General features: G+C 51.2%; 6 protein-coding genes across 6 annotated transcripts; 5 read left to right on the top strand and 1 right to left on the bottom strand.

Moving 5' to 3' along the window:
- The first annotated feature begins 127 nt into the window (after positions 1-127).
- PV10_03116 (uncharacterized protein) lies at positions 128-1,037 on the top strand. The gene has a single exon (XM_016367518.1). It carries the CDS (start codon positions 280-282, stop codon positions 790-792), a length of 513 nt encoding a protein of 170 aa, XP_016227036.1. The 5' UTR covers positions 128-279; the 3' UTR covers positions 793-1,037.
- A 3,144-nt stretch (positions 1,038-4,181) lies between these two features.
- On the top strand, positions 4,182-11,147 carry PV10_03115 (uncharacterized protein). Its single transcript, XM_016367517.1, has one exon. It carries the CDS (start codon positions 4,758-4,760, stop codon positions 10,629-10,631), a length of 5,874 nt encoding a protein of 1,957 aa, XP_016227035.1. The 5' UTR covers positions 4,182-4,757; the 3' UTR covers positions 10,632-11,147.
- A 713-nt stretch (positions 11,148-11,860) lies between these two features.
- On the top strand, positions 11,861-13,666 carry PV10_03114 (uncharacterized protein). The gene is made up of 2 exons (XM_016367516.1): positions 11,861-12,375; positions 12,437-13,666. Exons 1-2 carry the CDS (start codon positions 12,063-12,065, stop codon positions 13,609-13,611), a joined length of 1,488 nt encoding a protein of 495 aa, XP_016227034.1. The 5' UTR covers positions 11,861-12,062; the 3' UTR covers positions 13,612-13,666.
- Positions 13,667-15,643: 1,977 nt separating this feature from the next.
- On the top strand, positions 15,644-17,899 carry PV10_03113 (uncharacterized protein). The gene is made up of 2 exons (XM_016367515.1): positions 15,644-16,322; positions 16,375-17,899. The coding sequence occupies exons 1-2, from the start codon at positions 16,183-16,185 to the stop codon at positions 17,501-17,503; spliced, it is 1,269 nt and encodes a 422-aa protein (XP_016227033.1). The 5' UTR covers positions 15,644-16,182; the 3' UTR covers positions 17,504-17,899.
- A 1,839-nt stretch (positions 17,900-19,738) lies between these two features.
- On the top strand, positions 19,739-21,059 carry PV10_03112 (uncharacterized protein; the record flags this gene model as incomplete). Its single annotated transcript, XM_016367514.1, has 1 exon — positions 19,739-21,059. The coding sequence occupies one exon, from the start codon at positions 19,739-19,741 to the stop codon at positions 20,981-20,983; it is 1,245 nt and encodes a 414-aa protein (XP_016227032.1). The 3' UTR covers positions 20,984-21,059.
- An 8-nt stretch (positions 21,060-21,067) lies between these two features.
- PV10_03111 (leukotriene A-4 hydrolase/aminopeptidase) lies at positions 21,068-23,406 on the bottom strand. The gene has a single exon (XM_016367513.1). The coding sequence runs from the start codon at positions 23,302-23,304 to the stop codon at positions 21,295-21,297; it is 2,010 nt and encodes a 669-aa protein (XP_016227031.1). The 5' UTR covers positions 23,305-23,406; the 3' UTR covers positions 21,068-21,294.
- Between the last annotated feature and the right edge of the window lie 1,091 nt (positions 23,407-24,497).

The following is a 24,497-nucleotide window of genomic DNA, read 5'->3' as shown; positions in this document are numbered from 1 at the left end:
TTGCAGAGGTTGTCGCGCAAGGTGCCCAGCCAATAGGATTATGGCCAAAGTTTATCCGTATGCATTGCGTTCCACGTGCCTGCCACTTCTGTACTCTTGTCAATGTTGACACTCGCCAGCGACATTTCAATTCTTTCCAACAGCATCTCTCCATTCGCCATTATACCCTCACCCTCGACCATGGTGCGAATCCACACACGGGTTGCTGGCAGGTGCACGACAACGACAACATAGTCCGCCGCATCCTCAGACCTCGTTGCATTACAGCTCGTCGTCAGCATGACCAGCTACGGTGATGGCCCTCCTCTCGCCTACTCAGTGCCCGACTGGCCTGCGCTCTACTACCCCGTCCGCGCAGTACCCGGTGAGGCCCAGTACCTCTACTACCTATCCGACATCTATCGATTCGTCGTGTACTGGACCCTAATCTGTGTCGGGTCGGCGCACCTCTCTGTTGCCATTTGGGCAGTTCTCATGCAGTTCAGCTCTGCGAATCAACGACGCAAGTACCTCAAGACCCCCGCAGGAAAAAGTCTCAGTAGCAAGAACAAGAAGCTTTTAGGAGAATACCCTCTGGGTGAGACGTTGGGCTGGGTCTGGCTAATACCACTGGTCTATATTGTGATTGGCGGTTTGGAGGCTTTGTTTGCGGGCAGCTTCGTGGGCTTAATACTGGGTGCTGTCTATAATGCAGGTTATTTCAGCATGAGTACATGGACTCCCCTGTTGTGGGGAGTCATCATCATGTTGGTTCTGGTGGTCAGCAGTTTCAGAATACACGGTGGCTTATAGATGAGACGGAAACATCTCGGAAGTCGTCGGCGCCCGGGGGGAACAAGATGTGAGCGATATTCAGCTCGCATCCAAGGCCCATGGTGTGAGGCCTCTATCATTACTCGACTTTCTAAGTAGCCCTCTCGAGTTAGGGTGGATTGAGTAGAGACCCACCAAAGACTAATAAGCAATGTCTGAACACATTCTTGTTCTTATTATTGCATAGGCGCAGCTTTGGGAGCCCTAGAGGAGGTCAAGGATTCACGTACTGACGAGGACGACATGTACCACGAATATGCCAGACCGGTGTCTGCTTAAGCGAAACCCGTAAGGCGTGAACTCCCCACTGTGGTTGAGCATACAATCCGGACCATACTTTTTAGGTCCTGGCGTTCCAAAGGATTGGCTAGGTGGAAAGCCATAGCACCGAACTAGATGTACAGAGTACGAGTAAAGTGACATCCCCTGGAGAAGATATCTGAGGCCAGAGCTAGCCTGGAATTCGCCGGGTTCGGTTGTGGACCGAGATTTGGATTTGGAGGCATCCGGCTTCTGATCTGAGAACTACGACAGTACAGAAGACAGAGCATGGCAGCTGGTGCAAGTTGCAGAGGACTTTCCAGGGAGGAGGAGATAGACTCGTTTCTCCGGAGACTCGAGTGGTGACATGCACAATAATGAATTGGAGTACGTGAGCACCCAGTTGGCGCACAAAAGCACATCTTTTGGTCACAGTCTTGGCATAAAAAAAGGCACTCACGTGGTTGGTGGATTAACCTAGCAAGTGCTGGGCACTCGTAGGTAATAATGTATGCGTGTGTCTGTGCGTATGCAGTGTGACATAGCGTACTCTGTACATCATGATGCACGAGAACCACCAACTCGTGGGCTAATCCCGGATCTGGTACATTTGACTCGTCACGCTTGTGTACAAAAATACTTGGGCCTGAGAATATCGAGTAAGTAATACTACGTAGTCGTAGCTGACATTTCCCCAGGAGCCAAGGGTCGCGCCATTTCCCACTCCCGGTTCTCCGTCTTTCTTCCTCTCTCGAGAGAAAGTCTGAAGGAGTTCTTTCTCTTGCAGCGGGATCCAAGTTCGCATTGCAGTAGCGCCAGGCTTGATGCCTGACTGTGATTGGCGCCCTCTTTCAAGCCGCGGGGACGGGTCAGGTGCAGCTGATGTCGCCAGTTCATTCGTCAGCTACGCATCTGAACAACCACAAAGTTCGTTCAAATCTCCATCTCTGATGCAATCCGCTTCGAGAATAACCCCCGAACCCATCGTTCCAGCACACCGGCAGACTGGCAACCCTTGCTGCTAGGGACCAATTTCCATTGCAGCCGAGTTGGCGCCGTGGTGATTTCAGACTTGAAGTTGGGAACAACCTTTACACCAAGTCTCACTCTAGGAAGTATTTACTGTTGGAGTGCAGTAGACTCCCATACTAGACCTACACAATGCCGTAAGTGCATCCTCTTCCAAACCTACCGCACTGCACCGACCGCGTGCATTTCCTCTGCAAGGATGCAGGGCTTTGGGTTTGGGCCACTGCGGAAGTGTCTTGCGGGAAAGTGTAAGTATGTATTGCGCAAGCGACGTTGGGACACGGATGTCTCTGAGTCTGACAGTGTGACACTTGGAGGTGGCGCACAGGGTGCATACAGCACCAGAGTACGGTATTGTCATACTGTACAGGCAGTGTCCATATGGTAGGACAGTTGAGAGGAAGTGGAGCACCGCGCCATTCGTTTCACCTGTTTCGGAACAGGGGAGTTGACCTCAGATTCTGATGCCCTGGACATTGATTCACGATAATTGTGTGCTCGCTCGACTGAAGAGTACGTACAAAACTTGCATACATACCTTATAGCACGGCTTACAAAATCTTGGTCAGGAATCGGCTATATTTAATGGGCAATCCTGAATAGATGTTGGCAAGATGTGGCCCAAAAGACCTGGCAAGAGTAATCTGCCCTCGGACAGAGTCCAGCCAGTGTGCTGACGAGCCTTCCTCGTCTGGGCTTTTGTGATGCAAGGCGGTCGCATGTCATTGGAGCAAAGTCGTTTCTCAGACTGGTGCTCCCGATGGATTCCTTAGACTACCGACCCCCCGAGTGGTCGCGTCATTGGTGGTGAGTTACAATTCCTGCACAGGTTATCACAGATTCAGAGAGCATGCTCAGGCCAATTGACGATCCTTTTTGTGGTTGTTGGTCATTGAGGCACCCCTGGCAAAAATCTGGGAACGGACCAGGCTTGACAAAGGGTTCAAGGTGCCACTGTGCCCACCCTCTCTGTAGTATCGAGTATAGTATACCGTATACAGTCCCTACGAATTGAAAGAACAAGCCTAAGGGAAAAATTAAAACCAAAATAAACATGGCGCGATGTTTGGGAAAGGGTTTAGCTACGTACTTTAATTAGGGTTCGTGACTTGTATCGGACGTGTAATGGGCATCTAAGTTGTAGTGTCGGTAGCGAGGACTCGCAAGTCGACACATCAACGATGAGTGAGCCAGGATGCATAATGAACTCCCAGACAGCAGGGTATGCCTTGAAAGAAAGGCACTTGGCCAAGGGGTGTCGCGACACATGAGTCCGGGGGCCGTAGGGCCCTTCGGGCCACTATTAGCGACGAAGGAGGGGCATGCTTAACCGGAAGCCCACCCTATTGTTTCTTGTACGTGTACAGTACCTCCGTAGTATGGACGGTACTTTTTCGCGGTCATAACCTGTCTGACAAAGCATCTGTAGCATCTGCGCTGCTGCGCGTGCGTGTCGTGTTTGCTTGTGAGGCACGTCGACGGACACGACCCCCACCTAGCTCCCTGGTTTCGTATTATTGATTGGTGACTCTCACCCACCTTGAAGTCAGTCAATCGGCCCCAGACAAACTTCTAACTTGTTCGGCAGAATCACCAGAGAAACAAAGCCAACACGCTCGGTCATGCCTCGACTGGCCGCACAGGAACTTGTTTGTCACCTTCTCGAGAATATCCTTATTCAAGAGTCGGACTGACCCCTGTCTGCCAGCACCCCCGCCACGCATGAGGGAATAATATACACTTTTCCTTCCTTCGTTGATCGTAGTCACTCAGAGCAGAAGCCTCGTTGTTCAACTTCTACACAACGTGGTTTCCTCACGGCATATCGAGGTGTCAATTATTAATAATGATGGGTCAAGCTAGAGTCCTCAAGTCGAGGGGGCCCATGCGCCAACTCAAACACATTGGTCGGTACCTGGGGTGCTGCGTGTTCTAAGGATTACTGCAGATCTATGAGGGTCCGAGGGGCTCCCCCCACTAGGAACTCCGTTGGAACAACTGTATGCGTATTGCCTACCTAGTTGGTGCTCTTCAGTGCCATTCTGCCGACCTAAGCGTGCTAAGGTGCCTAGGCATCAGCACCCTCTCGCTCCTCTTCTCTCACCTCTGCCGCCCTGCACTATTCGTTGTGGAACTCTCGAGACAGACACTTTTTTCCCATTCCCCATTCTAGCCCAGAGACAAGACTCCCTCTCACTGCTACTTCCGCAATCCCCAATTTCCGCCTACACACCCTCGCTGCATGTCTACGACTCGATCTCCTACTGATTCTTGTGCTCTATCGGCCTTATTTACTACAGAACCATATACAACGCTGATGTAGTGTCTCGCCCTTGTTTCTCTCGACAAAGAAACAGTCACGTCCCTCGCGTGAGGCGCCACCCAGACTCTCGTTCCTCCTCTCCCTCTCTCCTCACTTCTCTCGCCTCCTACCACCTCCACTCAAGCATACCCTGTACCACCATTCCGTTCGACGTCTTTGGCCTCAACAGCAAAGAGACTCGACGTAATTCTGTCTTCATGGAAATGTCGAGATAGCACAGAGACTTTTGCTATCCCTCATGGTGGGTCAAAGGCCCTGAAACGCAGCCGGCTCTGCCCCATACTCTCGCCCGTCTCCACCACAACTTCCCATACCATTACTTGCGAAAGTAATGGCAGAAGATGATGTCTTTCCAACTTTCCTCGAGCCTCCCACTGTCACCGCCCTCAGGGGCGATGCTATGGCAGGGATCAATGCTGGCCGTCATGCCATGGAAAGATCATTCAGTCAAGACATTCAAGAAGGAAGCCAGGATCTGAAAGAGGCTGCTGAACAGACTCGGAACATCATTCTTGATCTTAGTCTCGATGGTGTCATCCGCTGGGTCAGTCCCTCGTGGACCGATGTCGTCGGTACCGAGCTGAACCAGGTCAAAGGTCAGAAGATCACACACTTTATTGCTGGCGACGATCCTCTGGTATTTGAAAAAGCCACCGAGGCCTTGAAGAGCAATGACTCCAAGAGCACCATTATTAAATTCGCCATCAAGGTTGGCACATCCTCAGACATCGCGCCCATGATACCCACCGAAGACGGCCAGACACCCAACAAATCTAACGTCGACGTTGATGAGCAAGGCCTAGCTACCCTCGAGCTCGAGGGCCAGGGGATTATGGTCTACGACCGTTCCTCAGGCGGTGGTACTCATACCATGTGGATGTTACAGCCAGCAACGGAGCCTATACGCATCGAGATCGCCCTTCCACAGGCATTAGTTGAAACCCTGGGTGTCGGTGCTGAGATTCTCGCCAAATATCTCACCGAGTTAGCTGAAGCCGGCGCCAATGATCCCGAGAACCATCCTCCCCCACTTCCAGTCTTATGCCGCGTCTGCGAAAGGTCTATCGTCCCCTGGTGGTTCGAAAAACACTCTGATCTGTGTGTTCAGGAACACAAGGCAGAGATGGACGTTCAAATGATCCAGGAGAGCCTCTCCGAACAGCGCCACGCCATTGTCAAGGTCCTTGATGCCTTTGAAGCCCGTCAGGGCCGCCATGGTTCTGAATCATCCTCCCCAAAGCTGGCCCCGGTTCCAGAATATAAAGGCTTGTCGATTGGACCCTCCCCTACGCCCTCATCAGGCCTGTCTTCCGTATCCGCGTCCCATGCTCCAAGCCCTACTAGGTCGCGAAGCCCGTCCGCTGCAGGCACTGCTAATGCACGCCCACGCTCCTTTGTTGTACGCCGGCCACTCGTCCGCATTGTCGAGCTTATCCTTGACCTCTGTGATACAGCCCTCGAGATCAACGTGCCATCCATCAAGGACAGCAAAACCAACTCTGAGGACGAGTTCCAGTCACAGTCCCCCCAGTCAGAATCCAGGATCGCACAAATCACCCAGTGGCAACCACCAAGCAGTCTGGACAATGAACCTGGTTTGGCCGCTCTCAGTGCCGACACTGAGAGGCTAGCACGTGCCAAAATCGATGCTGTCCATCGTCACCAGGTGATTTTGGAGTACTCAGAACGGATCAGGCAGGAATACATGGCAGAAGTTGATATATGCATCAGCGAAGCCCTCAACAAAGCTGCAAGAGCCGCGGCAGGCGAGCCTTTGTCCTCTAGTGAGAGTGACTTGGAAACAGAAGACGAGACTGTGCTAGAGGGAATCCTAGAAAGCCCTGGAGAAGAAGAGAAGGCCACTCCTCATGTCTCTGAGCCTGAAGCCACTCGGGCAATGCCTTATGTTGGCCTCAAATCCCTGGCGTCTGCCCTCCGTAACCCACGGGATCTACAGCACATACCTGTGCATGACCAGAGACGTTCTTCGTCACAAGCCGTTTCCACAGGATCCAATAGCCCTATCGAGTGTCCAACCCCGAAGTCGCATAAGAGTAGCCTCATCTCTCAACCCCAGCCATTATCCAACCGAAGATCTCTTTACATAGATGATGCCAACGATAGCGACAGCAGCCTTCCCTCGAGCAACTGGCGAGCAGATTCACCTGCCCTGTCTGACCACGGCAGGTCTGCTCACTCTCGCGACAGGAAGCGCAGAAGCATGCACCTACACAACCTGACATCGGCTTCTCCTCATCGCCAGCAATCACCTGGACGGTATCCACCCCCACCGCCGTCTCCATTACGTATGAACAAATCGCGAGTATCCAGCGCCGAACTTGCCCAGTCTCCAATCGTTTCGCCTCTCCTCACGACCGGTGAATTCATGCCTGGCCCGCATGTTCCCATATTGCACCGTCGACAGTCCTCAATGCATTCCTCCGACGTACGGACGCCATCCTCACCCCGGCTCAGTTCCATCGCCCAACCTCAGCAGCGAGCTCAGCCTCCCTCAATCAAAGACTTCGAGGTCGTCAAGCCCATCAGTCGTGGAGCTTTTGGGAGCGTCTATCTGGCTAAGAAGAAATCTACTGGAGAGTATTTCGCAATCAAAGTCCTCCGAAAATCCGACATGGTTGCCAAGAATCAAGTAACCAATGTCAAAGCTGAACGAGCAATCATGATGTGGCAAGGCGAGAGTGATTTCGTGGCCAAGCTCTACTGGACGTTCTCCAGTAAAGACTACCTCTACTTAGTTATGGAGTTTCTGAATGGGGGTGATTGCGCCTCTTTGGTCAAGATTTTAGGAGGCCTCACAGAAGACTGGGCGAAGAAATACGTCGCCGAAGTTGTCCTCGGAGTCGAGCATCTCCATCATCGGGGTATCGTGCATCGAGACTTGAAGCCTGATAATCTCTTGATTGACTCCAAAGGTCATTTGAAACTGACCGATTTCGGTCTCTCCCGGATGGGGTTGATCGGGCGCCAGAAACGTGCTTTGAAGCAATCAGAAGAGCCTGCTCCTGATCTGCTCAAGCAAGGCCCGTTCACCACTCATTTATCCAGTACTGGCTCGAATCCAACGTCGAGGTCGGCATCTTTCGATTATCAAGGGCCTGGCTCCCCAGCACCTACACCGTTAATGACGCCCGCCCTCGCGGGTGGCCTTGATCAGCCCTCATACTTTAGTTTAAGCAAAGACAGCTCTTTGAGCCGTGAACTGTCTTGGAGGGCGTCGGGCCATCGCAGCGACAGTGGTAGCCAGTCTAGCTTCGACCTCAACAATTTACTCAGCAAGCTGGCCTTACATGACAGCCCAGAGGGTCAGCCTTTAAGCACTAGTCGCAGCCATACAGGCGACGAGGAAGCTCACAGCCAAGGTAGTGACTCTCCGGACTTGTTTCCCTTGTCTCAGTCCATGAGTAATATCTCACAAGCACCTGCGCCGGTTCCAGTGTCATCACAAATGCTCCCACCTCCGACCGCACTCTTTGATCCCGAAGAAAGCGGTCGCCGCTTTGTTGGGACGCCTGATTACCTTGCGCCGGAAACAATCAATGGTCAAGGCCAAGATGAAATGTGTGATTGGTGGTCACTCGGTTGCATCATGTTCGAATTCCTCTATGGCTACCCGCCCTTCAATGCTGAGACACCCGAGGAGGTGTTTGACAATATTTTGCATCGGCGAATAGCTTGGCCAGAGGACGACGAGACAGAAGTCAGTGCTGAAGCCAAGGATCTGATCAACAAGTTGATTCAATTGAACCCCAGAGATCGCCTCGGTGCAAATGTGGAAGAGAAATACTCGAGTGGTGGACAAGAAATCCAGGCTCATCCTTGGTTCGCAGATATTAATTGGGACACCCTGCTCGAGGACGAAGCACAATTCATTCCTGCACCAGAACACCCTGAGGACACCGAATACTTCGATTCTCGCGGTGCCACCCTGTCATCATTTCCCGAAGAACTTGAGGACCAGATATCGCCGTCGGGAACGACACCTGAAGGGACTGGCTATCCTACACGTCCTCATGATGCCTTGTTCCGAGCGCGGACCCAGACCACCTCAGTCAAGAGAGGTCTGATGCCACTGCACATTCCTCCTCATGTTGCGCGGGACTCTCGAAGTAGGCGCTTGAGTGAACCTGTGATCGCCGATGATTTTGGAAACTTCACGTTTAAGAACCTACCTGTCCTGGAGAAGGCCAACAAGGACATAGTAGAGAAGATGCGCAAAGAAGCCATGCAAGCTCAAGCCCGTGGGTACTCGCATTCGCAGGCTATGTCTGCGGCTAACAGTCCAGCGGTTGGTTCTCCGGGTCCTTCACTCGAAGGAAGCCCGATGATGCCTATGCCCGTCAAGAGAGCCTTGTCGATCAGCAAGGGTCATAGACCGGGCTCACCCTCAAGTCTGACGACCTCAAACTCATCACCGAGCCGGCCGTCACAGCCCTCGTCGCCTCTGCTTGTACAATTCTCTACTGCACAACATCACGAACGACGAAAGACATCTGGCTCATCTAATGGGAGTGCTTCGCTACTGCCAGGCAGCTTTTTTGACATTCCTCATGATGCTGCCAGATATGGCAATTCGGCGGCCAATTCGCCCATCAAGTCTAGCCGAGTTCCAGCCGTATCCCCTGCCAAAGTGATGAACGTACCACAGAGGCAGACGAGTCTTCATGGCCGTACCAGGTCTCAGACTGTTGGCTCCCAAGAGAGCGACAGCCAACCTCCCAGGGAGAATTTCGTCCCTGGTCACCATAAGCGCAAGAGTCAGCTATTCGTCCGTGATGTCTCTCCATCTTCGTCAGACAATGAGAATGCTCAGGCCAAAGCGCTGTTAAAGGTGCAACGCCGGAGACAGAGCTCTCGGCGACTGTCAAATATAACATTTCCTGATGGGCCATCATATCGACCGCTCGACGTGTTGATATGCGAAGATCATCCGGTGTCGAAGATGGTCATGGAGCGACTCTTTGAGAAGCTTCGGTGCCGCACTGTGACTGCGTCTAATGGACCGGACGCGCTCAGACTCGCAATTAGTCAAATCCAGTTTGACATCATATTTATGGAATTCAAGCTTCCCTTGATCAGCGGTGTGGACGCTGCTCGTATGATTCGAGACACCAAGAGCGCCAACACCAACACACCTCTTGTGTGCATCACTGGATATTTGAAAGATCTTCCAGAGTCGCATCATTTTGACACCTTGATGCAGAAGCCTCCGACCACCCAGAAGCTCTCTGAGATGCTGACCAAGTATTGTTTCTGGAAACCAGCTCCGAAGGAATTCAAGCTAGCACCGGCTTTGCAGATCCCATCGATAGGCCATCGACTTGATCGGGCCCATGCACAAGACAGCCCTAGCTCGGTTGCTTCGAGTCTCGCACCGACAATGCCGGATTCATCGTACAAGGGTTCCAGCCGAGAAGACTCGATCGGCAGTGGTGGCTTCTTCAGTGATTTGGAATCTTACCGGTCTGAGGATTTGCCGGTGATCGTCTCTCGTTCGGCGACAAGTGAGTGGTCGAAAGGTGGGCTGGGAATCTCCGATGAGATCGTGCTGGGCCAGAAACCGTACGTACAAAGCGGATTCCCCCACTTGATACACACCGAGTCTGCACCTCCTACTGCTTCTGGTGATGATCATGGCGGGTTTGGGTTTCGCACCCCGCGTCGTCAAAGATCGTCCGAGGCGGTCAAGTCAAAACGCAGTGAGCTGCAAAGACAAAGTGAGAACGCTGGAGCTGCCGAAGAAGGAGACGATGAAGACGAAGAACTCGGAGACGCACAGGTAAGGGCTCGCTCCCCCGTCGGGAAGAGTGCGCGCCCAACCTCGAAATTGGGCATTGAGATGATGCGTACCAATAGTCGGGGAAGTGTCATCTCGATGCACGATGATCGAGGCGGGGATGCGGAGAGCCTTCGCCGATCTCTAGAGGTCCTGGAAGAGCGGATTGAAAGTCTGAAGATTCCAGAAGAGCCGACAAACCAAGAACTCGTGTCTGCACAACCTCGAAAACAGCACGAACGATCTGCCTCTCAGCATTCACACCCTCAAGGAGAGGCAGAACGTCCTCCGAGCCGTGGGCATATTACGCCGCCAGTGATATTCCCCCAACGACCCGGGGCCACTGTGACTGATATCGAGATGGATAGTGACGTTACGCTGGTGCCTACCAGACATGAGTCGGAGTCATAGAGGACCCATTGTCACAACACGGTGACTCGAACAACATCAACAAACCGCGACTTTTTTTCATGTATTTATGATGACGACACAATGATTTTCTTTTCGACTTTGTTACAACGTGGAACTTTTGAATTATTCTTGTGCAACAGTATATGCAGGGCGTTGGGGGGGGGCCAGGGACAGCGCGGGAGTCCCGTGTTTGCAGTGAGCAGGATCTCAACGTGGATTTCAATCTACGACTTGTTTGAGGCCTGACTCCAGGTTGGCAGGGACAATCTTGCAGGTATAATCAAGGTGCAGACGCGAGGGACAAGAGCCATGATGCAGAGCAGGTGTGGTGGACGAGAAAGATGCGATGACACCGTTTCCCACTGTAAAACAGACGCCTGGATTGACTGACGGTCTGGCGTGCCAACATTTTAGATTTCGTCAGACGGAATATCAACGGATAATTAGCCATCACCCGTTACATCGCTCCTGTCTGTGCATGCATGCCCATCACAATCAATCTCCATGTCTTTCTTGTCTAGATCCTGTCTTGCCTTTCCTATCGTGCCTTTCCTATCAAACAATGAGCCCCAAGTAGGAGGATGGCCTAACAAAGGGGTAGATGAGGACTCGGTGATTGCTTGACAATCTGCAACATTGGATTTGGCGTATGAGAGAGTGTAGAATAGATGTGTGCTGGTGTGGTGGCATACCATTCAGTATTCTCATCAGGTGACGAAGCAATTGTCTGCAATTGTCTGATATGCCAAGAAGGACAGCACGTGCCAAGTCCCAAGTGTGGGAGGCGACAAATGATGCTCTCTGCCTGATCCACCCGTTCGCTGCTCTGACTCGCCATCGTCCATGTTCCTTGATTTGATCCCAGCTCCCCTCACCCAAATCACCTACAAGGTCATGTCCAGTGATTGGCCAACGCACCGCTGAGTTTGTCTCCCGTTCTCCTATGCTGGAACGTCAGATGGTTTATTGTGGGCAAGGTGGGCGGGTAGGTGGGTGTGAACCAAAGTGCCTGTTTTTTTGTCTCTATGTCCTCGGGCAATCGAGCCATGTCTTGACTTGTTGGAGCAGCAGCGCGTGGCCCTGGGCCTTGGAAGAGGCGAAAATGGCCTGTCCCAATCCCAGTGCTCAAACACCCAGTCGGCTTTCAGTGGGGCTTCCCGCTGGCTCGTTCATCATGTCTGCCGTACTTGAACTGGCAAACAGCGAGTGGGTGAGTGAGTGAGTATTGTGTGGGTCAAGTTCATCTTCACCTTCAGCTTCAATCCAAGCAGTTTTTTGCAGAGTATCTATCTGTCTATCTTCCGGGGAATCTTTTCACATTCTCTTTCATTTCCTTACTTCTTCGTCGGCCGCAAACCCCAAATGCAGTCCCTTCCAGTCTTTACCTCGATAAGTTCTTTTTCGTGAGACCCTGGCGGGTGATTCCAGGCCATGTTGCTAGTGTTTCTCGCCTGTGTCTTTTGCTGGGTGGCTCTGAGCCCCCACCTGGTCTCAGCACAGTCCAAAACGCTAAAGGATTGCATTGTCAAGGCCTTGGATGGTCGCAGTAATCGGGTGGCATTCTCTGACAAATTTCTCTTTGAACTTCTCGACGTCAATAGATACAACCTGGTGTACAAGACCAAGCCTTTGGCCATTACATATCCTGAAAGCGCGCAAGAGGTCAGTGGGGTTGTCAAATGTGCTGCGGAAGCAGATGCCTTTGTACAGGCGAGGAGTGGGGGTCACAGTTTTGGCAATTATGGCAAGTTAACGGAACTTACGCTGATGCGCGTTGACCAGGATTTTTTCTAACTGTGTCATAGGCCTTGGAGGAGATGACGGCGCAGTGGTGGTGGACATGAAGTATCTGGACCAACTGACGTTTGATGAGTCAGACAAGACTGCGCACCTGGGTCCTGGAAACCGCCTCAAGGACGTGAATGAGTTTCTCCTCGAATACGACCGAGTGGTGCCTCATGGAGATGCTCCTCAGGTGGGGGTTGGCGGACATTATACCATTGGAGGCCTCGGCCGAATCTCGCGACAATATGGCGCTGCGACCGATCAGATTATCGACGCCGAGGTGGTTCTCGCCAATGGATCTATTGTGACGGCGTCAGAGAAGGAAAACGAGGATATCTTCTTCGCCATTCGAGGCGCAGGCGCTTCGTTTGGAATAGTGACCGATTTCCACGTCCAGACTCATCCAGCACCTGGGAATGCAGTGGCATACACCTACAATGTCACTATCGGCGACCCCAAGCTACAGGCAGAGGCTTTCAAAGCCTGGCAAGAGCTGGTGACGGACCCGGATCTATCTTGGAAATTGTCGTCCCAGTTCATCGCCTTCCCTTTCGGATCTGTCATCACCGGATTCTACTACGGAACAGAGAAGGAGTTTAGCGCGCTCAAGCTCGAGACACAGTTGTCTGGCATCAACGAATCAAGCATCGACGTTCATCTGGTCGATGCCGCAGTGGCGGTTGGGCATGATCTCTCCGAGCTCGGTCTAGAGCTGTTTGCTGGCATCCCCACTCATTTCTACTCAAAGTCTCTATCCTTCACCAACGATACCCTCATGACCGATACAGGAATCGACGCTATGTTCGAGTACTTTGGCGAAGCATCTCGCGACCTGAGTCTCCTGGGCGTGCCGTGGTTTGTGATCTTCGACCTGGAAGCCGGCAAGATCAACGAGGTTGCGCCCGATGCCACGGCGTATGCCTTCCGTGACACCTTGTATTTCTTGCAGAGCTATGCCGTGGATCTGCTGGGAATCTTTGAAAACCAGCAACGAGATTTTTTGGATGGATTGAATGAGGTTGTCATCGACCATACACCCGGCATCAAGGGTAGTTATCCGGGCTACGTCGATCCCTTTTTGGCTGATGCACAGAAGCAGTACTGGGGAGAGAATTTGGCGAGACTGGAGGATATCAAGGCAAAGAGAGACCCGGACAATGTCTTTCGGAACCCGCAAAGCGTCGAACTTGCATGATCAATGTGGCAAATTCCAAATTCTAGCGTTGGACTCTGCTGGAGGACGCACGTCCACATGTATATCAAGCATGTAGCTTGACTAATAATGTATTAATATCAGCGATAGACTTATGCTTTGTGCGGCATTCACGGCACAGCCAGGTGGAATGCCTTGTGGATAGCATTACGGAGTACGATGGCAAGGCTAAGATATGCAGGAGACCCTCGGTACCTATGCACACAATTACGTTTGCTAGGGGCCGGAGGTAGCATTCTCAAGTCCGCGGAAGGGGATTTACCTGCACAATAATGTAGTAACACCCACAAACACGGCCTCTGGACTCTCATACACGCGCAAGGACGGGCAAAAAGCGGAGAAAGGCAAGTATTCCAGCGTTCAGGTAGGATAAGCTTGCGAAGAGCCCACGTGACAATTCCTCCAGTCAAAACAGCGACGGTGGGTCACTAACACGGCAAGTACGGAAGCGCATGACAGATATTCAGTTGAATCAGTTGAATCCAAGAAAAGACCACGCACACTCCATCACCACGGTGGGGTTTGAGTTCTCGTCTTTTGCGGCTGTGTTCGATAATTGTCATGGATTGATGGTCATATGAGAGAAATGGATCTGAAAATCTTCGACTGAAAAAGTAGGGTCTAAGTAAGCGATGGATGTAATGCGATGCGATGCAATGGATGCTCGACAGTTGAACATGTCAATCAGGAATGGGATGGTGATGAATGATGAAGATAGGGGGGACCTATCTTCCTGATTCTATCGAATGCAGCCACCGATTTATCTCCTTAAGCCTACCAGTATACACATACAGTAGGTAGTTACTACTAGGTAGGGTATGTACATTGCTGCAAGTACTTAGTATCCTGCAGCTTGATGCACCCCGTACTAGACCCAGTGCTTGGAAGCTGGAGAGAGCGGATCTGTCCATTGAATATAGACAAATCAAAAAGATCAGCGCACATTTGACGGCCAGTCATAAATTCACAGTTCCTCGGTTCGACTATTTCTTGCTGCGTTGGTCTCATGATACAAGCTCACTGAACTTTTAGTAGTTTTGTAGAAGTGCAGATTGGCGCAAAGAACGCATCTGCATCCTCTATCACTATTTCCTTAGGTGCTGCTAAAAAGGAAGCCAAAGCTAAAAAGAGCAAAGGATAACGCGGCCATTGCGGCTGGTGGGCAGGGACATGGTGCATGTTCATGGGGGGAGGAGGAGGATGACCGAGGGGGCCTTGGCCCATAAACCTCCATCACCAACATCATACATGATCACCCAGTCATTCGTATCATTCCTAGAGATCGTCACTCCTCCATGACGGATAATAGATTACGTCCAAGGGTTGACAATGTCATCACTGCTAATTAGAGAGATCCACGTCCCTCGCAAACTTCAGCGGGAAATGTTTGCGCAGTGCCCGGAAAGCGGTTCTTTCGTCCACACTAGAAACAATAATCGCCACTCATGCAAGAAGTCATGAGTTTGATGGTTTTACCGACGGATAGGAATGCTTTCGACGGTTGCCCAGGCTTTTAAGGCCCGTGAAGCTCGCAAGTTCCCCTCCCTGAACCTCACGACACTTCGGTGGCTTTCGGTGGCTTTGGGGGTGCCTCGGAGGTTAGGCGACCGCTTGGCTATCATGCGCTAAAACTTAGATAGTTAGTGGCTGCATTGAACCCTGGAGAAGCCTAACAAATCGTCGGCTTTGGCGGCTCTAGGCTCCTTGTTTGATGGTCTCAGGTCCAGCCAACCTTAAAAACTGACCCAGCCTTTTCGCACAAGGTTCTGGGACAGAGTGTGAGAGCGGGAGAGGGAATGAAGTGCAGGTGTGTGCGTGGCCTGTTCCGTTCAGTAGTACTCCGTAATTAGTTCACTCACAGTTCTAGTCACCATTTAGTGCCAGACCCCAGTAGTGGTGTGCGGCTGCCATCTGCCCTGTGCACCAGAGTCTTGATTTGAGTTTCACGCCTTTGGTGACTCTTTTGGCGCTCCAGCTAATAACTGTGCCCAGTGTGCATGGGCATATGTTACAAGTCTAGGCCACCTTCCTTGCCAGCCTGCCAACTCTCTTCTACTCCCTCCATCATCTTGGTTCTTGGTCTTCGACACTGGTCCATCAACTCCATCAACGCCTTGTCCCCATCCATCACCACTGCATTTGATCATCCATTTGCACACTCACTTGACAATCTCAGTCATCTCACATTGTCAACATCTGTCTTGTACCCTTCAGCTGGGCTGTACAGATGACTTGCGCTGGCTTACCTTGACTCTCTTTCTCCCTCGGCCAATAATCCCGCGGCTGGTCCGGGTTTTTGTACCACCCCCCCAGCTTCTCACTCCCTTGAAACACCATCAATTCACCCCGAATTCCAATCTCGTCAGCATCCAAGAAAACCACTCACTCTTGCCTGTTGGCGTTTCTGGGTTTGGGTTTCTGGTCGACTCACTGTTTTGGTCATCCGCGTCCTTTCACAAACCAATTCGATGAGTGCCACTTGCCTCTCTTGATCGCCAACTCTTTACCGCTGCACAAGGCGCACCTTCCTACCCTCCTCCCCAGTCAATCAAGATGTCAGCGGCAACAACAACGGCGTCGGTGACGTCTGCCGCCCCAACCGCGACCAGTGCATCCAGTGGTGGCAGTGGGCCAAGTTCACCGTTACTTTTCTTCGTCGCTCTTGGTTTCGGCGTGGTCTTTACAAACTTATGGTGCGTATTAATCTCACATTGGCCATGTAGGCACCTATTAACCCCTAGCCAGGATCATCGTCGGTGTCAAATATTGCTTCCGTTACAATCAGCGCAATCGACAGCGCATGAATGGCGAGGATCCTGATGCAGTCGATCTCGGCGCTATGCCTAGACAGCATCGCCGAAGAAGAGAAAAGAAACTGATGAGTATGGACGAGGTCAACGAAAAATTCCCTCTTACAAAATACAAATCATGGCGTGCTTCGAGAGCCGACGAAGGTTTGCCTACCGCTGGTGGAATCAACACAGCTTCGCGGCCTCCTACTCGCCCTGCTAGCCTACACGACGAGTCACGAGACGCTAAGGACACCTCTGAAGCTCGCGAGGCGCCAGAGCCGACAGAAAAAGATCAGTACACAAACAATCAGGAAAACCCAAAATCTCCCGGTAGTAAAAACGGCCTCGGAACTCGTCCAGCCACTCCGACTAGAGCCAAATCAACCGACTCAGATCCAGATTCCCCAATCGTACACAAAGTCACTTCCAATGAAGATGATGATGACGATGAGCACATTCAGACCGCCGTCCCTGCCGAGCAGCTACCAGACCCCGGCGATGCGTGTGCCATCTGTATCGACACCATCGAAGATGATGACGACGTTCGTGGTCTTCACTGCGGCCACGCTTTCCACGCTTCGTGTGTGGATCCCTGGTTGACATCCAGACGTGCATGTTGTCCTCTGTGCAAGGCAGACTATTATGTACCAAAGCCGAGACCCGATGGCGCCAATGCCGACGGCCTTGGTAGGACTGGCACTAATGGAGAGCTTCCTGCACCTCCCCCAACCGCATTCTCAATCATTGGAAGCGGTCGCCCAGGTCGAAGACCGGCAATGTACATCCCCGGTCGGTTCATGAGTATCGTGTACCACGACCGCGATAGGCACGGCTTTCCGGTGGTCATGCAGACCGAAAGACAGGGTCGCAGCTCACGGACACAGCAGAGCGAGGCGAACGGCACCAACATTGAGTCAGAGGAGATCCAACGTGAGCCTGAAAGAACAACCTGGAGATCACGAATCACCGGATTCCGCCTTCCCCGTCGAAATCGACCCGCAGCGTCGACCGAACAGTCCAGTGGGCCGACTGCTTCTCCAGAGATTCAGCGGACGCCATCCCAGCTGGAAGCTGGAAGATGAAGTCAGTCCGACTGCACATGCCACGATGTTATGACTCTTATGATGGATTGATGGGCTTTTATGCATGCGAGACGCTGCGCGGTGGTATGAATTGGATAGGCGACCAGACTAGAGCGTGATCGACCTCAGCTCTGGAGCTATCCGAAGGAATCTCATACAGGCAGTTCAGCATGCCATATCGAGTGATGTATCAGCATCGGGCTGGCGCACACAAAATTCATGATTGACAGACAGCATGCATTGTAGTCCAAGTGCGGTGGGATATGGCCATCGAACTCACACAGTTAGAGTTATTACCACACATTCATGTCGAATACCATGTAATTCTACTCTCTGCCAACTTCTTTTGATGTTTCTCCACTTCAACCAAACAGCTGTTGATTGTTTTCATCGTTGTACGAGAGCAAGAGTACACCTGAACCCTTGTCCCACAGTAGTGTAGACTCTGGCATATCTGGGCAAAACTGACTGTCTTCTGACATGGGGTCTAGTAGGAATGATGCGTTGATTCAGGGTGCCACTGATGCACAGCCTCCTTGGGACGTGGCAATGATGATACTGTGCTGTATGTACTCCGTACGTCGGAACAGGACATCTTGGCGGATCCTCCAAATTAAAACTCCATTGTATCTGTTTGTCTTAGATACACGTTGCGTTTTGAGGTGATGTCCAGTAGTAAAGGCATCACATCCGAGGAGGGTACGCTTATCTCCGTAGATTAATCACGTGCGCAAAGGGTTTGACCCATAACTCGGCCACACGCCCCTCACCTAAGCTTCCGCCCAGACCGAACTGTAGCCCCGGAGGAGGACTCCCAAACCAACCACTCGCCAAGAGGAGGGGCGGCCACAAAAGTCACAACGACATTAATTAAAACTCCCGATTTTTGCCAAAAATCAAGGCGGTGGCATGGTGGTGAGTTTCCCTCAAACCAATGTCTCTATAAGCGCCTGGTAATTAACATGCCTCATAGTAATGGTCAGCATGTATCGTTGTGGATTGTCCTTTAACCGACAACCAGCTCCGATCCGATCCCGGTTCGATTCCGGGTGCCGCCACAGTTCTGTTTTTTGTTTTTGCAATATTTTCGTATTAGGATCTGGTGGTTGTGTTTTTGGCTGTGTAAGGTGTAGGTATATTGATGGGACATGTGAAGATAGTTAAGCTCATCAATGCTCGTATACATCATAAGGTAGGTATTGTAGTGGTAGTAAGGCCCTCTCGGCGATGAAGATGAGCATTCTAACAGTATGCCCTGTTCACAATGAACTTGAACCTGGATGTCCATTGATATCACGTGTTGTCAGGTATTACAGACTCTTGCTCTCCCCATCTCTTGAGTTATTTTAATCGTCCTCCAACAGAACATCAAGTGCCTGCTATACTATGAACCGACATTGGCGCTGCTTTTAAGTACCGTAACCTCCTCTTCAACCATCAAGCCTGGGTGACTCTTCCCCCAGATCCAGATATCCTGGCGCCAGCCCCAAACAGGTTTAGCTTATTTCTCAACTCTAACATTCATGACTAACAAGGAATCATTTCTGGCCATTCATTTGGTTTCTCTTTCGTAACTCCTCCTTTTGTCTATGGTCGCTCAAATGTTGTTTTATTGCTTCCTACCCACGCAACCATCCTGCCTCAGGTGGCCCCTGCCGTTGCTTACACCGTGACTTACAAGTGGAGCGGAGCTCTTTTCCCCGGCTGCTTTTACACCCCAACTTTTCTATGGTGGTTTTCTTGTACAGCGGAGATGCTGTCGACAGTCCAAATTGTCATTACGGCATGGCCACCTTGACGAGGGTTTTGCTCACTATTCGAGACATAATGGCCGCTTGTCTCGGTCTTCCGATACCCTTGCTCTGTCCTCGATGGCCTCATTAGTATCTTCTCCTATGTAAGTTGTGCTGGTGCCGTCGATGCGTCGTGCACACTCCATTCCATCTCACTTATAACCTTGTTCGCCCACGTCATCGTTCAAACCCCGGCGGCGACGGAGGCGACGACGAGAACCTGGGGTAATATATCAACCGCATCATCATCGTCACTTGAATTATATCCCCCTACTGCCCTCTTAAAGATCACACCCTCCCTCAAGTCACTCGTTTTCTCCTATCCTCTTCGTCAATTTCACAGTCTCATGCAATTACTCCCAATCCGTCCTTGATCAGAATAGCGATATAATCTACGACTTCGACCCTCCAAGGTCACCCTCCCTCTTCAGCCCCAGCGAAAATGACACAGACAGCCACCTCAACCCCCCAGCCGAAACGCAAGGCTTCTGCCCCACCACATCGAACGTCTCGGAGCTATTCAACACCGTTTGATATAGACGTCTATCTCAATCCATACATTCCTCGATCACCACTTCACCTCCTCCCTAGACATATTTCTTATTTCCTTGGCTATCGAGCCCCTCGCAAAGACCATCCTTCTCCACCTCCACCACAAAGGTTTCATGACACCATTTTATACACTTCGATATTCATAGGCACCTTCTGCGGTCTGGCCATTATCGAACATGTCTTTCTCGCTCTACCTCCTTTGTCCGGCCACACGGCTCCCATCATCATTGCCTCGTTCGGCGCCGCCGCCATACTCGAATACAACACCATTGAATCTCCTCTAGCCCAACCGAGGAACCTCTTTGTTGGTCATTTCCTGTCAGCTCTAGTTGCTGTCTGTGTCGCCAAGCTATTTGGTCATCTCCCTCAAGATCGCTATGAAGACTTACGATGGCTGGCCGGTGCTATCTCGGTTGGCCTTGCCAGTATGTTGATGAGCGCGACCAAGAGCGTCCATCCTCCAGCCGGAGCGACCGCTCTAATGGCCTCAACGACAGTTGAGATTCAAGTCTTGGGATGGTGGTTGATCCCACTCGTACTCCTTGCATCCGTCTTGATGCTTTCCAGCGCTTTACTCCTCAACAACCTAGCTGGACGACGATATCCAATCTACTGGTGGACTCCCGTGGACTTGAAGGCTTTGAGAGAGGAACGTCGTAGAGCCAGAGCCGAACCTCACCAAGTCGACCTAGAGAAAGATGATTGGGACGGCTCTTCCCCCACTGCTGCCACAACCACCACCAACGCCGCAACACCGTCTGCGGCACCCCCAACGACCGTACCAGACTCCAAAGTAGACAACTCATCCGACGAAGACACAACCGAGGCCGGCTCAGATACAGGAGATCTCGCCAAGCTGAGCACTCAGGAAACACGGGTCACTCGGACCATTTCGTATAGTTCAGCATCCAGGGTACCGCACCTCCACCTAAACCCAAGTGGTTCTTCTGCTGGACACCGCCCATCCTCTTCCCAACGATCAAAAGCCCATCGAGGCAGTGCAATAGACCCTGACATCAACGAGGATAGCATCATCATCTCCCGCGAGCGCATCGTCATCCCCGACTGGCTCGAGCTAAATAATTGGGAAGATGAAATCCTACGGATTTTGATGGAGAGATTGCGCGATTCATGATCCACTGTGATGCTTACATGACAAGTATGTAATGATCAAGAAAGGCGTCAGTGGCTAGACCATAACTTAGAAGTGCAGCAGTCCATCAATATGAATGCATCGTTTGCTCTACTTTGACTGTTTCGGATCTAATCTATTGGTGGTAGGTAGCTGGTAGGGATTCATTTTTCCCTTCCCAAGGTATGATAAGGATAGGGTGTACCTTATGAAGAGTGACATCCAACGACTCCATTCGCGATATAAGAATAAGGGTAAAGGATACAATCCCATAATTCAACCCACCCTTCCATTCTAATCTATACCCCTTTAGTTCAAGAGGCAGTCACCTTATTCTTCGCACCAAAGATATCCTTTGCCACCATGGCCCTACAAATCGGATGATAAAAGTCCTTGTTCTTCTCAAAGGTATCAACCGCCAGATCGACATCCAAGGACAACAGGCCACGATACAAAGGGCGCACAAACTTCATTCTTCCCACCTGACCCAGTAATTCAACCACAAACGGTTTGATCGACACATCTCCACTCTTCATCGCAACCTGATAATACCGCGACGAAACTTCAACGTTGCGACTTTCTTTGAGTTCGTAGATGGATCCCATGTAGTTCGAATGAGGGACCGGTAGGTTTTTCTTGAATAGTAGGACTCGTTCGAGGAACACGACGACTTGATTGGCCGACCAGCCTGCAATGTCGAGTTTCGTAGGTCCGAAATCGGGGTTGGGTTCGTGTGTGAACTTCTCCCATTGGTCGGCGAGGGAATTGGCGGCGTCGACGAGGGATGTGTCGAAATCGGGTTTGGGAGGGTATCCGGGCTTGTAGAACCAGGTGTCCCAGTCGATTTGGTTGAGTTTGGTGGCTACTTCTTGGTTGGCGGAGAAGAAACCTAGGAGTGTGGCTTTGAAATCGTAGCTGTCGAGGGACTTGCCGCGCCAGGTTTCAAAGTAATGGGGAATAAAGGTGTCGAATTGGTCTTTGCCGATGAGTTTTTCAATGTAATATAGAAAATTGAAGCCTTTCTCGTAGGGGATGGATGAGAATGCATCGTCAGGGTCTATGCCTTTCAAGTCGATCACTAATTTGGTGAATTCGTGCTCGGTCCCATATTGTTCAATGCTGTCGGTCATGGCCTTCCAACCAATGATGGCAGAGAAGTCTCGCCACTGATCTCCTCCATGGACTATTGCTTGAATACGGCGTTCGAGATATGTGGTCCATCCTTCGTTGAGCCAGAAATGTTCCCACGAGGCATTGGAGACGAGATTGCCCGACCAGGAATGACTGAGTTCGTGGGCAATCACGTCGACATTTTGCCGATCTCCAGAAATTACCGTCGGGGTAGCGAATGTGTAGACTGGGTTTTCCATCCCGCCATAAGGAAACGATGGGGGGAGCACGAGGACATTGTACTCGCCCCAGGCATAGGGGTAGACCAAGGATTCGGCAGCTTTGAGAAACTTTTCAGTGTCTTCTTCGAATTCCCATTTGGCATCTTTGATCTCGTCAGGCCCGGTGGCGACAGTGCTACGTGGACCGATTGGGGCGGTCACGATGTCGCCGGCCGCCAAAGCAAAAAGATATGCAGGAATAGGCACCTTTTGCTGAAAGTTGTACATCTCACCACTACCGGTAGTCGAAGGGGACGCAGGATTATCTTTGGCCGCTATGCCAGAAGCGATGACTGGAAGGCGAGACGTGATGTGAAAGTCAAATGTCGATTTGACATCCGGTGTGTCTTGACAAGGAAAAATGGATCTTGCGTGGATTGCCTGGCACTGCGAAAAGACATAAGGGTGTTTCTTGTTTCCAGTTTGCTCTGGAGTCAGCCATTGTAAGGCGGTGCAAGATTCTGTGGTTTCCAAATCGATTTCGACGTCCAGAGTTGTGTCAAGGGCATGTTTTTCGCCAAGTTTGATCTTGAGCGGACTTCCGTACGGCTCCACTCGAGGCAGGAGCTCCCACTTGGGCACTTTGCCGGCGACTTTGATGTCATGGATCTGCAAATAGCTTGTGTCGAGTATGATTTCATCGCTTTCTCCGTCGGTGATGGCCTTGAATGTATGGGTAACGCTTCCCTTGAGCTTTCGAGCGTCGAAATCAATGTCAAGTTTGGTGACAGAGTGGATAGTCTTCCAATTGTTGTAATTGGATAACGTGTTGGGATCACGAGGTGGATTGATGATGACTTTTGTGGCCATTGTGCGAGCAGACGAGAACAAAGGCTGGGATAGACTGAATAGGTCTTGAGTTTGAACGACAGATCGAAATGAGGCACGGAGAGCTAGTTTTCCGATTGAACCCCAGGCAGATCCGAATTTCATTAGAACCAGATGGTTGAACAGGTGTTATAGATGGCTAAATCAGCCTTTGTTGCGGCCAGTGTATGCTCTATCACCAGTATCCACTGATTATGTGTTGAGAGCTTGTCATCATCCGAACGAATCGAGATGGTGGTGGAAAGGTCTGAGGTGGTCGTGACAAAGTTGCCGGGTGATCTTGGCGGGGGTGTAGGGTGGAGAATCTAGTGCAATAACGACACCTCGTGTACCTGACTTCCAGGACTTCCAGCCTCTTCAAACAAAACACTTGGGAAGTTGTACTCGCCTGATTGATGGGACAGATGGGCATCTAGCACTTACATTTTCTGTTCATGCTGTGATATTTAAGATGGGGTTTCTTTGGTCAACTTGAAGACTCCTGGGGCCATGGGCAGTTGTCAACCCTCGGGCTTCTGGTAATTCTAGTTTCTTGTGAAGGAGACTGCTCTTGGACAAGTAGTGACTCTGCAAATGCCACCCATTGACACTCTTGATCATGCAGTGGAAGTCTAGCAATGAGCTGAAAGACTTGTTCAAGCAAGAGGTCGTCGTCTCCATACGATCCACCCTACCAAGAGCGGATCTTCGGCCTTTTGTTTTTCCCGAGTGTTTTGTGCTGTGAGAAATTCATGATTGTGAAGAATATCAACAAAAATCTGTCAGGCTCTGCCAGATGGCGAGCTATATCCTAGGTAGATCTTCAGATGCCAAATATTTGATTTACTTAGACAGATCCGATCCCAGATCCTTCATGTGTCTAGCGTCGCCATTGATGCCTGCTACAAATCACAGTGTCTCCCAAGAGATACAAGCAATGGTACTATATCACGCCACTCACTCGCCTGCTCCAGACCAACTGAAACCACAAAAACAAGCCAGTGGGCCTATGCATACTCCGTAATGTCCTCGAGACGATGGACTGATTAACCCCCGTGCGCCACCCATCTTTCGAGGCGTCTTCCCCATGGAGAAATCCCGTCTTCGGACGAGAGGAAATTGGGGGGAAGGGGCAAGTTGACTTTTCAGGCTGCCCACAACTGGCACAAACATGGACAATGGGTATGCAAGCCACCAACTTCTCGCTCCCACCCCGGTCTCGCCGGTTCTCCTAGGTCCTTGATGCAGAATCCTTTGACATGTCGGAAGCGAGCACAGACATAATTGCATTGGGCCTGTCGGTCTTTTTGTCTGTCTGT

Source organism: Exophiala mesophila, assembly GCF_000836275.1.
Source record: "Exophiala mesophila strain CBS 40295 unplaced genomic scaffold supercont1.2, whole genome shotgun sequence".
Taxonomy (NCBI): Eukaryota; Fungi; Ascomycota; class Eurotiomycetes; order Chaetothyriales; family Herpotrichiellaceae; genus Exophiala; species Exophiala mesophila.
This window is presented reverse-complemented; position numbering and strand designations above follow the sequence as displayed.

What these genes read in the sequence shown, in the direction of transcription:
- PV10_03116 (XM_016367518.1), top strand. Translation starts at nt 280, where the DNA reads ATGACCAGCTACGGTGATGGCCCTCCTCTCGCCTACTCAGTGCCCGAC.
- PV10_03115 (XM_016367517.1), top strand. Translation starts at nt 4,758, where the DNA reads ATGGCAGAAGATGATGTCTTTCCAACTTTCCTCGAGCCTCCCACTGTC.
- PV10_03114 (XM_016367516.1), top strand. Translation starts at nt 12,063, where the DNA reads ATGTTGCTAGTGTTTCTCGCCTGTGTCTTTTGCTGGGTGGCTCTGAGC. An exon ending in TCACAGTTTTGGCAATTATG is followed by an intron (nt 12,376 to 12,436) that starts GCAAGTTAACGG and finishes ACTGTGTCATAG; the next exon opens with GCCTTGGAGGAGATGACGGC.
- PV10_03113 (XM_016367515.1), top strand. Translation starts at nt 16,183, where the DNA reads ATGTCAGCGGCAACAACAACGGCGTCGGTGACGTCTGCCGCCCCAACC. An exon ending in GTGGTCTTTACAAACTTATG is followed by an intron (nt 16,323 to 16,374) that starts GTGCGTATTAAT and finishes ACCCCTAGCCAG; the next exon opens with GATCATCGTCGGTGTCAAAT.
- PV10_03111 (XM_016367513.1), bottom strand. Translation starts at nt 23,304, where the DNA reads ATGAAATTCGGATCTGCCTGGGGTTCAATCGGAAAACTAGCTCTCCGT.